This window comes from Dermacentor albipictus, chromosome 3 (genome assembly GCF_038994185.2).
Source record: "Dermacentor albipictus isolate Rhodes 1998 colony chromosome 3, USDA_Dalb.pri_finalv2, whole genome shotgun sequence".
NCBI lineage: Eukaryota > Metazoa > Arthropoda > Arachnida > Ixodida > Ixodidae > Dermacentor > Dermacentor albipictus.
Genome location: NC_091823.1, coordinates 4,498,145 through 4,512,579, shown reverse-complemented (window position 1 = coordinate 4,512,579; position 14,435 = coordinate 4,498,145). Strand labels below are relative to the sequence as shown.

The 14,435-nt window shown below is 44.6% G+C and overlaps 1 protein-coding gene across 1 annotated transcript; it reads right to left on the bottom strand.

Annotated features, from left to right (window-relative positions):
• Nucleotides 1-2,123: 2,123 nt before the first annotated feature.
• Nucleotides 2,124-13,419, bottom strand: Spase22-23 (Signal peptidase complex subunit Spase22-23). The gene is made up of 5 exons (XM_070534993.1): nt 13,175-13,419; nt 12,956-13,029; nt 12,650-12,726; nt 11,652-11,767; nt 2,124-2,359 (listed from the first exon to the last, which is right to left on the bottom strand). The coding sequence occupies exons 1-5, from the start codon at nt 13,315-13,317 to the stop codon at nt 2,230-2,232; spliced, it is 540 nt and encodes a 179-aa protein (XP_070391094.1). The 5' UTR covers nt 13,318-13,419; the 3' UTR covers nt 2,124-2,229.
• Between the last annotated feature and the right edge of the window lie 1,016 nt (nt 13,420-14,435).

Genomic DNA, 14,435 nt, shown 5'->3' with positions numbered 1-14,435 from the left:
CATGGAACTTGCAGAGACAACAGATGTTTGCGTGCATGCACGAGTAAGAGCGGGTACAAGAGAAGAAATGTGGGGACTTTTGCTCCTTGAATATACGACTCTGCCTAGGCACTACAGAGGAGTTTCTAAGTGCATGTTGTATACGTTTGTTCCTAGGCTTGCCGGCAGAAGTCGCGGGGTGCGGTAGTGCTGAACTTAGCATCGCAGGTTGGCAGCTGGACGTAGTTATATTTATTCAATTGTGTTTTTTACTAATTAAGACAATGTGTCATTATTACACATTATTGGCGGCGCCTCCACGACACCAAAGCTAGAACCCGGACTGGTTCGTGGCTTGGGGCCGCGGAGCCCGAAGCGTCCGAGGAGGTGTTCGCGTAGTCGCTGACAGCCAATTTTTTATGCGAACACCCCCTGGCACACTTCGGCCTCTACGGCCCCAACTCATGGGCCGCCCTGCTTCCAGCTTTGATCCCCCGCTACTGCTTGGGTACCCTGGAAATCCTGCGCCGCCTGCTTTAATATAACCTCAGATTCTCTCCTGATGCCTCCGTTTGCTGGTTACATGTGCCCACTGGAGCAGTGCTTGTAAAAAATGCAATCTATCGTTGCAACTAAAAAAGCAACCCTCGACTTATACACCAGTCAGAACCTTGCCCCTTCAGACACAATGATCACCAAATGGGGCGTCCGTGCCCACTGCCTCACCATGCGGGCAGCCAGCAGCGGAGCGTGAACAAACTGGACCGCACTCCGGCATGCCTAGGGGACAAACGCATACAACACGCGTTAAGCCTCCTCCGTTGTGCCTAGGCAGACTCATATTCAAGGAGCAAAGGCCGCCAGATTTTCGCTCTCGCATCAGCTCTTATTTGTGCCTGCGCAGAAACAAGCGCCGTGAAAATTGCCACGCCCCGCTGTACCTACTAGCAATTGTAAATACGCGTCCTGGTACATGGGCGTTACCGCGAAAACCAGCCAGAGTTCGCAATGTATGCGCTGAGATGTCTTTTTGGGCGTGAAAAAGACATTCTAGACAAAATCCAGAATGACTTCCGGCGCCGGGGGTTTTGGTCGGCGGTGCACGACAGTAGGAAAAAATTTCGAAGGGGGGGGGGGGGGGGGGCTGAAGCCCCTTAAGCCCCCCCCCCTCCCCTCTACGCCCCTGCCTCTGGTAATGTCTCAACCAGTCTTCGATGTCCTCACTCGCTTTGCCTATGAATATGCGTGCTTCTCGATGAGGTGTCCAGTAGTCAGCTTGCCTAGGGCGAATGCTTTCTTCCGTGGTTTTCTTGCGAACGTCGCCTCCGTCCGAATCGCTCATGTCAGTGTCTCCCGGTGGTAGCCCGGCCAACTATTTGTTGTGTTGAAGGGGCTAGTATAGCTCGGTCGTCCAGTGTGATCTACCCAGCACCTCCACCAAAATTGTTACGGATGGGATGTGTTTATTTACAAGATGATAGATCGTTAGCGTAGAGTAAGGGACAGGACAGTCATGCAAGGCCAACAGGCAGCGGCCAGCTCCTTGTGCACACCTCTACTTTCTCTTGTTTTGGCTGTGTTGTACAGTGTGACAATATATTAACCTTGCACGCTAAACTTCTTATATAATGTGCATTGGTTCGTTTAGGATTCAGGACATATTGACAGTGTTCAGGTAAAATGCAGATAGCCTCAATGGTTGTGACAGACTAAGGCATTGCCTAGCTGCAGAGTCCAACCAGACTACAAGATGACAGCTTGAGTGCTGTCAGGTTGTCCAGGAATGCAGTTCCTGAATGTCATGACTCAGCAGGTCCAAATGCTTGCAGAAAATTTTGAACAGTATACAACTCGCAACACATGAGGTGCTTTGCTATGACCATTCCACATGTTTACACTATGAGTAACCCTAACCGTGATGAATAAATTTCGTTTCGTACAATGTTATCCAACATGATGAGCGCTCGTCCTATGTCCTTTCACTCCGTTGTCTTGTTCGCGCTGTTACCATTATGAATGTACACCGACTGGCCCAACTTTCCATTTTAATAATGATAAACTAAGTTGCCTCAATTTCCAGCTTTGCCAACAGATACCAGGTGCACTGCAACAGGGGAGGTGAGATAGGACCATCTTGAAAGCAGTTTATAGAAAAAAAAAAACACCATTTATTTTCCCCACCATTTTGTTGCTCCCTGGAAATATATTGTGCCGCCATTTGTACAATACAATTTACAACCATCAGGGTACCTACACCCTTGAGGTGGTGTACTCCACTGGGAAGGCGAATGAGTGCATGCCTGTGCCTAGGATGTTGGGCAGGCTGCCCGCATTGGGGATGACGTTCCAGGACAGGGTGAGCGTAATATTCCTGTTGCCCCTGGAAAGAAAACAGCAGCACATTACTAGTTGCTCTTTTCAATAAATGTCTTGTACTGCTACTTAGTGCTTGCTTTGTTTCAATTGTTTTCTAAGCTACATGTTGGTGAACAGTGGCATGATAAATAGTTGCTTCTTGACATCTGCAAATGGCACTACGTGTTTATGTTCATCATTAGTGCATTCTTCTCGAACAAAAAGCACTTGTTCAACAAGCTATGTCCTATGCAGTGTAAATACCAGATACAGGTCAGTGAAATAGATGAAAGGCATTCTCAGACATTTTGAAATTATCCGACATCCATGGATACAGATTGGGCACTCTGATTACCTAAGTGAGCTGTATGGAAGCACTTGTAACTCTTAATCGGTGGTTGCATTAACTCTGATGGGCATAAGATAACAGATTGCATTGTGTCTAAAGCATTATGCGAGTGTTCTTGGTTCCATATCGTTCACAGAAAGTCCAATTTGAAAGCTGACAAGCATCTTGTATCAGATAATGTGGGTCGCGTATGTCCCACTATCAATTCATCAGAATCCCTGTTGCCCACTTCAGACCTCCTCATGGTTATAGCCTGTGTGCACAAGCTGGTACACTGCACAAGCAGCATGTGCATATTTTGTTGTGTTTACAGCACAACCTTGGTGTGTGCCATATTTTTCAGGGCTGCCCAGTTTCACAGTTCCCAATAAAGAAAAGGTGCCCTTTGTCAAGGTACCTTCATGACAGAATATGAGGGAAGATGTGCTTGGGCTTTTTCTATGTCTTTACTCTAGTGGAAGAAAAATTTTGCTTGAAACAGTCTCCATTTATAATTGCAGCGGTCTGAAGAAATACAAAACAAATAACAAAACAGTGCAAGAGGAAGTAAACAGTCTTTGCTACTGTTATGCCTTAATATGGAATTAAACAGAAAAAAAGAATACTCTAATGAGGTCCAGAAACAGCCACACGGAAAAGGCCATTAGCAGTAGTGGTTGCCCTTAAAAGTGGCCATCAAAGGGTTAATACTATAATATATGAAGGAACTTGTTTCAGTTATGCATACCTTTCACGCCAGACATTTACGAAACATTAAAAATTTATTCATACAAAAATGTTAGTTTCTCCCGAAAGGCAAAGCACTGATTGCAATAGCAAATTAGTAGACAGCTACATAAAGTAAGAATAGTGGTTTTATTTGCCGTATGAACTTGTAAACACTCACTTAACAAGCATAGTGTCACGCACACACTCGCTGTCAAAACGCTAGAGTGAGGAAGCACAGCAGCACTAGCGAGCGAATTGCCCTTCGTACTGCCTATTGCTTCAATGCAAAGTAAGCGGCAAGAACACAGCATACACAAAGCTATCAGCACTCGGCGCACTATGTCCCCATTGCAGATAGCTTTTGAGATAGGGCCGGCGTGGCTGCACCATACGCAGCCGCTGCTGGAGTACTATTCGCCCCAGTGGTGCCTTGTGCGAGAAGAAAGACGGTGCGATTCTTCCACGCTTTGCTTGCATGCATGAGATTGAGTCACAATCTTCAGCTCACCTCCGCACATACAGCATACGATGCGCGGTGATGCCGACGGTGGAAATGCAACTTGAATGTCTATATAATTGTTATCGCAATAAAAGTTAGGCTGTAGTGTTTTTTTCTTTTTTTTATGACACCTGCACCCATGTAAACCACCCAGCATGAAATGATTGTGTGAGGTTTAGTGCACAACATGCAGCAACTCCATTCTGTAGACTTGAAATACCACATTACAGGTTTCAGGGTACAATTCTTACAGGCTGTACCATTGCTGTACAAATGAGGAACACTGACAAAATCGGCACCATTGCATACATACAATAGTACAGACATGGCTTACCCCAAGCTCTGCTCAGAGAGCAGCACCATGAAACAGGATTTCGTGTGCTAACACACACAGATCAAATGAGAACAAATTAAGGCCCACAAGAATGCATTCTTTTGTTCCTGCTTTCGCCACTCAATGTGCTGTTATGATTTCAGCTTGTGTGCTTAAAGGGACACTAAACGGCAACACTAAACCAAATTAAGACCTGTAAAGTATACTGTAAAAACTATTCTCAATAATTTGACAGAAAAAGTTTCCTAGTGAAGAAAATGAACACAAAACCTCAATTTCCTGAATTTTGGGCTGAACCAAGCTACAAGCTCAAATACTTGCAGCCTCGTTTATAAGTTTGCAGAATATTGTTCATTCATTTTCCTTTTAATTGAGTGCTACAAAACAGAAGAAAGAAATGAATCAGCTTACTTTGTCAATGCAATCTTTCAGTCAGTCAAATGTGTCAAAAGAATATGATGGAAAAAAATCACCTGCAATTACGATACTCCCTAATGCGAAATTTGAGCGCAGCACTGTGTTTTTATTTCACTATATACTGGCTGGCGTGGACTACCTTCCTAGTGCAGCACGTTGCGAACGGAGTTATGTGTGGCACGACTGCCTTGCTAATTGGAAGATCGCAAGACACAGCATGTGGGTGGCACGCGGGCCCAATTCACAGCAGCCGCTGCAGACACATCTCCACTCCTGCAGCGCTTTGTTTCCATACAGACGACGCGTGCTACTCTGCCGCAATCTCGAAGCCATCGTCGCCGCAAAGCTGGTCCTGCGCAGCACTACGCATTTCTTCTCACGCTTTCGCCACACCCTCCCTCCACCTTGCACTCTCTTCGCTATCGCAGTTTATTATCTCTCGTTGCGCTCCGCATTCGCTTTCATCCTTCACTGTGTTCGTTCACTTGGTTACGAGGGACAATGCCGACGCTCGCTGCAGGAACGGGCGCCTAAGAGCTGCACTCTAAAATAAAGGCCAACTTTTGCTTTCTTGAATTTTCTAATCAAGCCTTGGCACCTGTACATCACAGATGTCAATGTAGTGTATTTGGGCTATTATGGTACAGCCACAAGTTTGCCAGTTCGTGTCCTGTGTTCTCTTAGAATGCAATGTAGTCCAATAGACAACTAAATGTCCCCAAGTGAATGCGGCCAAAATCCATGATGTTGCAGTGAGCTGGTGCAGAAACTATAGCTGGTGCAGATGTGCTATAATCGTCACTTCTCACAACTTTGTGCATCCTTTCTGGGTTACCAAGCCTCTTTTCACGGTGATGGCAAATGCTTCGTGATTGGAGGAGGGTAATTCACTAAGGGTGCGTGAATAAAAGTTTTTGAGACAGAATCAAGTCATGCCAGTAGCCCATTGTGAACAAGGCTTCCCTAGCGAAGCCGAAACGTTTTAAGGAATTATATAATTTTAGCAATTCTTTTGGTCGGTGTCTGTTGTTTTATTGCTTCATGTCCTAATCTGTGGTCATCATGGCGATATAGGTATGCACACACATTTGCATATCACCTCTGTTAAATGTGCCCATGTAAGACAATGAGTAGCTCATACACCCGTAAACGACCTCTTCATTACGACAACAGAAGTGAAATTCCACGCTGAAATGATGAGCAGCAACTGAGTCAGCTGTGGAAGACTATGATGAATAAAGCTCGTGCAGTGGCACTAGCACGTTTGCGCAGTTGGTGCTGATAACCTTTTTTAACAGTCCTTTTTGAAAAAGTTGTACAAAACATTTTTTTCAAGAACACCCATTCTTACCATTGTGCCTGGGAGCTTCTTGGGTCCCACGTGTGACAAGTGTAGCTCAAGGGCGCATTACTGGTCCCCAAGCCCACAGGGGTATGTGTCAATGAGCTTGGGCCCTTTCTGCCCTATCACAAGAATCGGCCCACATGATTTGTTTTTGTCAACATCTCTGACAAATTTTTTTCCAGATCCTAGCCAAAGACAGCTTTGCTGTAAAACGTGCTGCGGAAGGGATGGGTCTGCGTGGCGATGAGAGAGGAGACCAACGGGAGCAACCGTTTCAGTCACATGCGCACATGGCAGCCAGTGTCCTTGGGACCTGCAGGGCGGCTCGTTTTGCATGCGTTAATCTGGCTTCAAAGGTAGTACAATGAGGTAGTACACTCTATCGAAGGGACGCGATACCTTTTAAGCTGTCAAGTGAGTGCCGCACCTGCATTTTAATGCCAGCTCTGTTCATTTTTTCTCAAGTGTGGCCTTGCCCTTCTCAGGCGGGCTCTCCAGCAGCAAGAATTTTACTTTTTTGCCTTCCCAGTGTTCAGGCAAGTCAACAGACCTATGGACGGCGATGAGTAAAGTCAAAACAAAATACACTATACTTACGGGCGACTTCAATACCAAGGTAGGCAAGAAGCAGTCTAAAGACAAGTCAGTGGGCGAATATGGCATAGGCTCTAGGAATAGCAGGGGAGAGCTAGTAGATTTTGCAGAACAGAATAATACGCGGATAATGAGTACCTTCTTTCGCGAGTGGGATAGCCGAAAGTGGACATGGAGGAGCCTGAATGGCGAGACTAGAAATGAAATAGACTTCTTACTCTGCACTAATCCTGGCATCATACAAGATGAGGACGTGCTCGGCAAGTTGAGCTGCAGTGACCATAGGATGGCAAGAACTCGAATTAGCCTAGACTTGAGGAGGGAACGGAAGAAACTGGTACATAAGAAGCCAATTAATTAGTTAGCGGTAAGAGGCAAAATAGAGGAATTCCAGATCAAGCTAGAGAACAGGTATTCGGCTTTAACTCAGGCAGGGGACCTTAGTGTGGAAGCAATGAACGACAATATTATGGGCATCATTATGGAGTGTGTAAAACAAGTTGGTGGTAACTCCGTTAGACAGGATACCAGTAAGCTTTATTAATAATAAAGGCTAGCGCGAATAACAGGGACACAGACAGAGAAGACAACGGGATACCAGTAAGCTATTGCAGGAGACGAAAGTTCTGATCAAGAAACGCCAATGTATGAAAGCCTCCAACTATACAGCTAGAATAGAACTGGCACAACTTTCCAAGTTAATCAACAAGCGTGAGACAGCGGACATCAGGAACCATAATATGGATAGAATTGAACAGGCTCTCAGGAACGGAGGAAGCCTAAAAACAGTGAAGAAGAAACTAGGAATAGGAAAGAATCAGATGTGTGCGTTAAGAGACAAAGCCGGCAATATCTTTACTAATATGGATGAGATAGTTCAAGTGGCTGAGGAGTTCTATAGAGATTTATACAGTACCAGTGGCACCCACGACGATAATGGAAGAGAGAATAGTCTAGAGGAATTTGAAATCCCACAAGCAATGCCGGAAGAAGTAAAGAAAGCCTTGGGAGCTATGCAAACGGGGAAGGCAGCCCAGGAGGATCAGGTAACAGCAGATTTGTTGAAGGATAGTGGGCAGATTGTTCTAGAAGAACTGGCCACCCTGTATACGCAGTGCCTGATGACTTCGAGCATACCGGAATCTTGGAAGAGCACCAACATAATCTTAATCCATAAGAAAGGGGACGCCAAAGACTTGAAAAATTATAGACCGATCAGCTCACGGTTCGTTGCCTACAAAGTATTTACTAAGGTAATCGCAAATAGAATCAGGAACACCGTAGACTTCTGTCAACCACAGGACCAGGCAGGATTACGTAAAGGCTACTCAACAATAGACTATATTCACACTATCAATCAGGTGACAGAAAAATGTGCGGTATATAACCAACCTTTATATATAGCTTTCATTGATTACGAGAAAGCGTTTGATTCAGTCAAAACCTCAGCAGTCATGGATGGAGGCATTACGGAATCAGGGTGTAGACTCGTATGTAAAAATACTGAAAGATATCTATAGCGGTTCCACAGCCACCGTAGTCCTCCATAGAGAAAGCAACAAAATTCCAATAAGGAAAGGCATCAGGCAGGGAGATACGATCACTCCAATGCTATTCACAGCGTATTTACAGGAGGTATTCAGAGACCTGAATTGGGGATAAGAGTTAATGGAGAATACCTTAGTAACATGCGATTCGCTGATGATATTCCCTTGTTTAGTAACTCAGTGGATCAATTGCAAAGCATGCTCACTGACCTGGAGAGGCAAAGCAGAAGGGTGGGTCTAAAGATTAATCTGCAGATAACTAAAGTAATGTTTAACAGTCTCGGAAAGAGAACAGCAGTTTACGATAAGTAGCGAGGCACTGGAAGTGGTAAGGGAATGCATCTACTTGTGGCAGGTAGTGACCGCGGATCCGGATCACGAGACAAATAAACAGACTAAGAATGGGCTAGGGTGCATTTAGCAGGCGTTCTGAAATCACGAACAGCAGGTTGCCACTACCCCTCAAGAGAAAAGTGTATAACAGCTGTGTCTTACCAGTACTCACAAACGGGGCAGAAACCTAGAGGCTTACGAAAAGGGTTCTACTTAAATTGAGGATGACGCAACGAGCTATGGAAAGAATGATGGGTGTAACGTTAAAGAATAAGAGCAGATTGAGTGAGGGAACAAATGCGAGTTAAGCAAGAAAAAGAAATGGTCATGGGTCGGACATGTAATGAGGAGGGAAGATAAGCGATGGTCATTAATGGTTACGGACTGGATTTCAAGAGAAGGGAAGCGTAGTAGGGGGCGGTAGAAAGTTAGGCGGGTGGATGAAACTAAGAAGTTTGCAAGGACAACATGGCCACAACTAGTACATCACCGGAGTAATTGGAGAAGTATTGGAGAGGGCCTTTGCCCTGCAGTGGGCGTAACCAGGCTGATGATGATGATGGACCATTCCAATATTTTGTACATGTACGAGGAAACTATTTTCCAACGAAAATGCTCTCAACCACTGACTAGTAGAAAAAAATTGGCCGCACTGAACAGTTTGGCTTTTAACTACATCAAGTACCTCTGCATTGCGGGGGTTCAGTAGTACAGTAAGTGCCACTGAATGGCAACAATTACCCTCTCAGTGGCTGGGTGTTGATTGCGCGAAACTAATACAGCATGACATTTTTGAAGTAATTTTCTGAAAGCTTTTCGGTTTGCTGGAGGTCGGACAGGGTGGAATGTATTTAGTGGACAAGTGTCAAGGAATCTGGTTGCATGGTTGACAGTCTCATCAAATGAAAAAAATGCTAAGCTTCTGGTGCCACAGGTAGTGACAATGGCTGCACATGTGAAATGCGGGAGAGGGACCTCTTGGGTTGGAGTGCAATGTTCTGCTGCTACAGGCAGGGCACCTTGCTATTTTGGAATGCTTGGATGGGGAAGCACTTAGCATAGTGTTACTAGAGTGTAGCTGCTGAACAGGAGACTATCCTGTGCTGGCGAATGCAAACTCAAAACCAGAGGGGGCAATGCAGGAGCCATTGAGATGTGTAAACAAGGTGGTCACCATCTGTCATTAATGGTTTGTCTGCTGAAACTGTGGCCGACAGCGCTTCGTAGACATACCATACTTTTCTCGTAGATGCACTTGTATACATTTTCTTCCAAAAGCGACATGCTCCTTGTGCTCCTTTGTGTGTATTGCAACAGCAACACAGCAAAAACTATTTGGGGGCGGTGTTCAGTGGGAAGGGATATGCAGTCTGATCATTGCCTGCATGTAGTAGCAAGAACAGATTTGAAAACTGAACATAGATATGTCGAAGCTTAATTTTCTTTTTGATGAACAAAGCAGGCAATGAACATTGTGACCTATTTTATTTATTTGAACAAGAAACAGCTTTCTTTTCTAGCTGGTTGCATGCGCTTACCCTGTGAACGCAGTCGTGATCACTGTTCTTTCTTTTTGAGTGCATGTGCATGACCATATAAGGCTTTGTGTGTCACCTTACAGATCATCACATCCAAGCACAGACACACAGATGGCTTGTCTATCCTGACCGGGATGTTACAGAATATATTGCCAAAAACATTCTTCTCAAGTCTCTGATGAACAAATTATTGTGTATTCAATAACAGTAAATATATTAAGGAACAGTTTTGGAAGACCTCATCTCGGTGAACGGGTTGTATGGAGGGTCGAGAATCGCTTACATATTCGACGCCACAGGCAGTTTTCTTCATTTTGCATATACAGTTTCTGGCATCTATTGGTGCTTGTGTTCGGAGGCTTGTTTGACCGAGGTTACCTTGGCCATTACCTCCGCAGACAGATGTTCACACCTTTTTGTATGTACTAGTGTACCACACCACTTGTGGTCCATGTGATCTTATATTGTACATGTATGCCACCATTTTACTTCGTCCTTTTCTCTCCCATGCTTATTTTCAAGCTGCCTACTTCTCCAACGATTATCTCAACACTTCTGATGATAGTATAGCCATTTGAAATAGCCTTTTGTGGATATTATGAAGCCCTTCATGCAGCAAGTGCTCTACTCTCCCAGGACAACAGTTGTCATAACTCAGATGCTTCCATACCAGTTGTCTCGTGTAAAATGCTCCACATGTTGCTTCTGTGTGGGATTGCTTTCTCAATCAAATTTTCAGAGTACAGCAGGTAAAGTCACGGTGCTAAGCTTGCTGAACACGAAGTTAGCATAGCATATTTTTTAGCTTGATTCTTTCCAACATAACTGCATGGTTTGAACATGCTCAAGCGCATTCACTAGAATTAAGCTTCTGCCAGAGTGCTTAATGACACTCAAGCTCATTTTTTTTATAAACATCACCTTTGCATCACATTTGTTGCCTTCGAGATATGATCACGAAGGCCCCCCCCCCCCCCCCTCTCAAAAGCAAAACAGAATTGTACCCGAAACCAGTGTCCATTTCTCGCGAGGAATCAATAGTTCTTTGTCATCATTAACATACTAGTAGTACTTCAAATTTAAGCATACTCTAAATGATGTTCACACACTTTCCACTTATCTGTGAGGCGTTTTTTTCTTTTGGCATAGCCTGTGTTCCTATTTTTACAGCTCTCCAATGTCGCGGCAGCACAAAAAAAAAAAAAAAAAAAAAACTGGTGGCTGCCATCATCACAATGTGCCTGGCCACTGGTGAAACCGAGTGCAAAGCAAGACCACATAGGAAACTTGTTACTGTTATGACATGCAGAAACGCTTCTGCACGAAGCTTCTCTGGAAAAAACCACTACACATCACGTGACCAGCAACACGACAAGAATAGAGCCAGACGAAACAGCACCACGGAAATGAGTCCGGAAGTGAAAGCAGAAACGGAACCAGAAGCATCACAAGATAAGAAAGATGCAATCACAGCACCACTAGTTCGCACTTCGATCACCACTTCGGTCACCTCTCGAGCGGAGTTGTGGAACTGAAGTATGTCTAAGAAAGTAGACCACCACATGGTTTAAATGTTACATCTTGAATAGTGGGTAAATGTCTAGCCCATATAATGAATGGAGCGCATATCTGTGTAAATATAACGGCACTCACTTCAGTCCGTGGCCATCATCCCAGAAGTAGTACTTGGTGTTCAGATTCTTGTAGTCCAAAATGGCATTATCTCCCCGCCTGATGATCTTGTCCCATAAGACAACTTGATTAAGTGCCTGAAAAAAAAAAAAGAAAAAAAAAGAGGTACATTGGCATGATAAAATAAGTTGGTGGAATGCACAATACTAACAGGGGTGAGATCATGCAAACAACTTGCTTTCTGAACATTCGCTTGTGCGCTCATGATTCATAGGCACCACGCTGTCGTCAGCGCAGCAAGACGGAAGTGCGAATTGTACACTGCCTACTTGGTGATGCAGGGGGCAAAGCGATCTTTTGGAAAGCGAGATGCTTGTGCAACCTTGCCCCAGCAGAGCGCGTAAACTATGTCAGAATGTCTAATGCCTCTTGAGCTGCATGTGTTCAAACAGATCTAGGGAACGTAGACACTGATAACTTCTGTTGTGAAGTTAGATTGTTGAAAGGTATAGAAATAGCCACTCTGTCTGAACTGTGTGCAAATTTGCATCATTTCTGTTGGCACCAGAATGTTTCCTGATGTCAACTGCTACGCCTTTTACTCCAGCAACGATCTCTGCGTTATCATATTGATCTAAGCAAAAACTCGTGGCGCACGTGACCTATCATCACCCTATTGGCCTCGGAAAACTACCTTCCTCTGCGCAACAAGTCACGGTGCAGGGAGCGACGTGCCGTACATGGGGCCCAATGTCTGACATGAGCTAGAGTCCCCTGAACTAACATATTTCATTAATAAACTGACACGCCAGTAATGCAGCTGTTTCAACAGAGCACAGCTTGACAGCTGCACCCAATGGCAGAACCGGATGTAGACGCGGCGTTTTCACTTCGCAAGGTAGTGGCACTATTCACAACTATAAATGCGCTGCCGGCCACTTTGCAAGCAGTGCAACTTTCGTTGAAACGTGAAAAAGCGAAGCCGAGAAAACTTCATGATGCAAAATGTGTCCACTTACGTTGCTCTCCGTCTCGTACTCTGCAGTTACATACAAGAACAGCTGCTTCACGTTCCAGTTGAACAGGTCGGTAAGATCTGTCTGAAGTCAAGGAGGCGTCGTCAACGACGTATGGGAAGTGTAGTCGGACGTATTTACCTTGTACCAACGTATTAAGTAACATGTAAAACATCAGGACTGAAGCCGAACGACAGCGACTAGCCATGCCGTTATTGCTGTTGCCCGGTTTCAGCGCTGTTTTCCAGTTGCTTCGCACTAACAGACCCAAGTATGCAATTAAAAAAAAAAAAACATTACAAAGGATACTGGCTTTAAGGTCGAACGTGACAAAACCCAGGTCATTCTTTCCTCTTGCTGTACTAAAGTCCTGGACGTTCTTCCTGAAACACACACACAAAAGCCGCTAAGTTCAAGTATTCGCAAAATACGCGAGTGGCTACGGGGCCAGGCGACTTTCGAATTCTTTTAATGCCCAACCAGAAACGAGCGTTTAAAGAACATGCGTGCTCGGCCGAGTCAACTTACACGACAGCTTTGATGGCTTGCAGATCAACTTCTGACTGGTACCTGTGAAATGCCGTGGACAAGAAGCAGCAGAAGGTTAGCGCTGTTAATACACTCAACGTAAATGCGAATATCGCGTTGGCTCGGGAAATAACCGTGTTCATAGCTGTACCGACTTAACACACGTAATCAAAGCTACGGCGGCTGTGGCAGGCTGTAGCTGTAGTGGCGACAACCGCGACGTGCCAGTTGCCGGCACATTGTTGCTGGTTGGATGCAAGTCTTTTGGCTGAATACGACGGTTGGTTACCAAAAACGGTTTCAGGTCACTTCATGCAAATCCAACCCTGATATTTTTACACGTATAGTCTAACTGTGGCACGTATACATATAACTGTGGCACGTATACAAGTCGAATAGCCTTCGTTGGCTCTTTCGGCTGTTTTCGTGGTTGGTCATCGCATACAGTTTCATACAATAATTAGTAGAGGGAACTTGGAAGACCTTGTTGGGCGAGTTGGTGCATATTAGCAAACAGTTTTATAACTGCGCAAACAAACGACCACAGAGAAGGACAGGTGCAGACTTGCAACTAATCTTTATTAAATTTTGGGCAGGAAAGAAAAAAGAGATACCTTTGTTTTAGTATGCGGCAATAATATTGTTTTATTGTGCTTACCTCTGGTCTGTAGCGATTCATTAAATTGCATGCAGTTGTCAAATCTCATTTTAGTACTGTAAACCACATATTTTCATACAGCGTTACACGCAGCTTGCGTGAAACACTTTTCGCGTCAAATTGACCGAATTCCAGATGAGTCACTGCATTCAAAGAGCGAGGATAAGCCGCCAGTCGGTCGGCCACCTCGTTTCCTGTTACACCAATATGACTGGGAATCTATGAAAAGTGAACGCTATGGCCGTAATGTGATGCAATCGTGAACGCCTTTGCTACCGCATACTTTCGCCAGCAAGAATCGTCTTAAGAAGAATCGTCTTGAGCCAATGACTCCCTTGCAGCTTTTGAGTCAGGTATGTGAGCTAATCATTATTTATTTTGATATGAGCTATATATACTGTTGCCTCGAGAATTCTAAATATTTCTGCTGAGGTAGATGACGTCTTGTGCGTCAAACGGTATGCTGTAGGTTATTTTACAATATTGGCATGCTACATCTACATCCTAAAAGAAGAAAGGATGGTTCACTTCTTGAAGAACTACACTGGCATCACTCTCCGACTTGCAATATGAACTTTTTTTATGATGTTTTCGCCTCTCTTA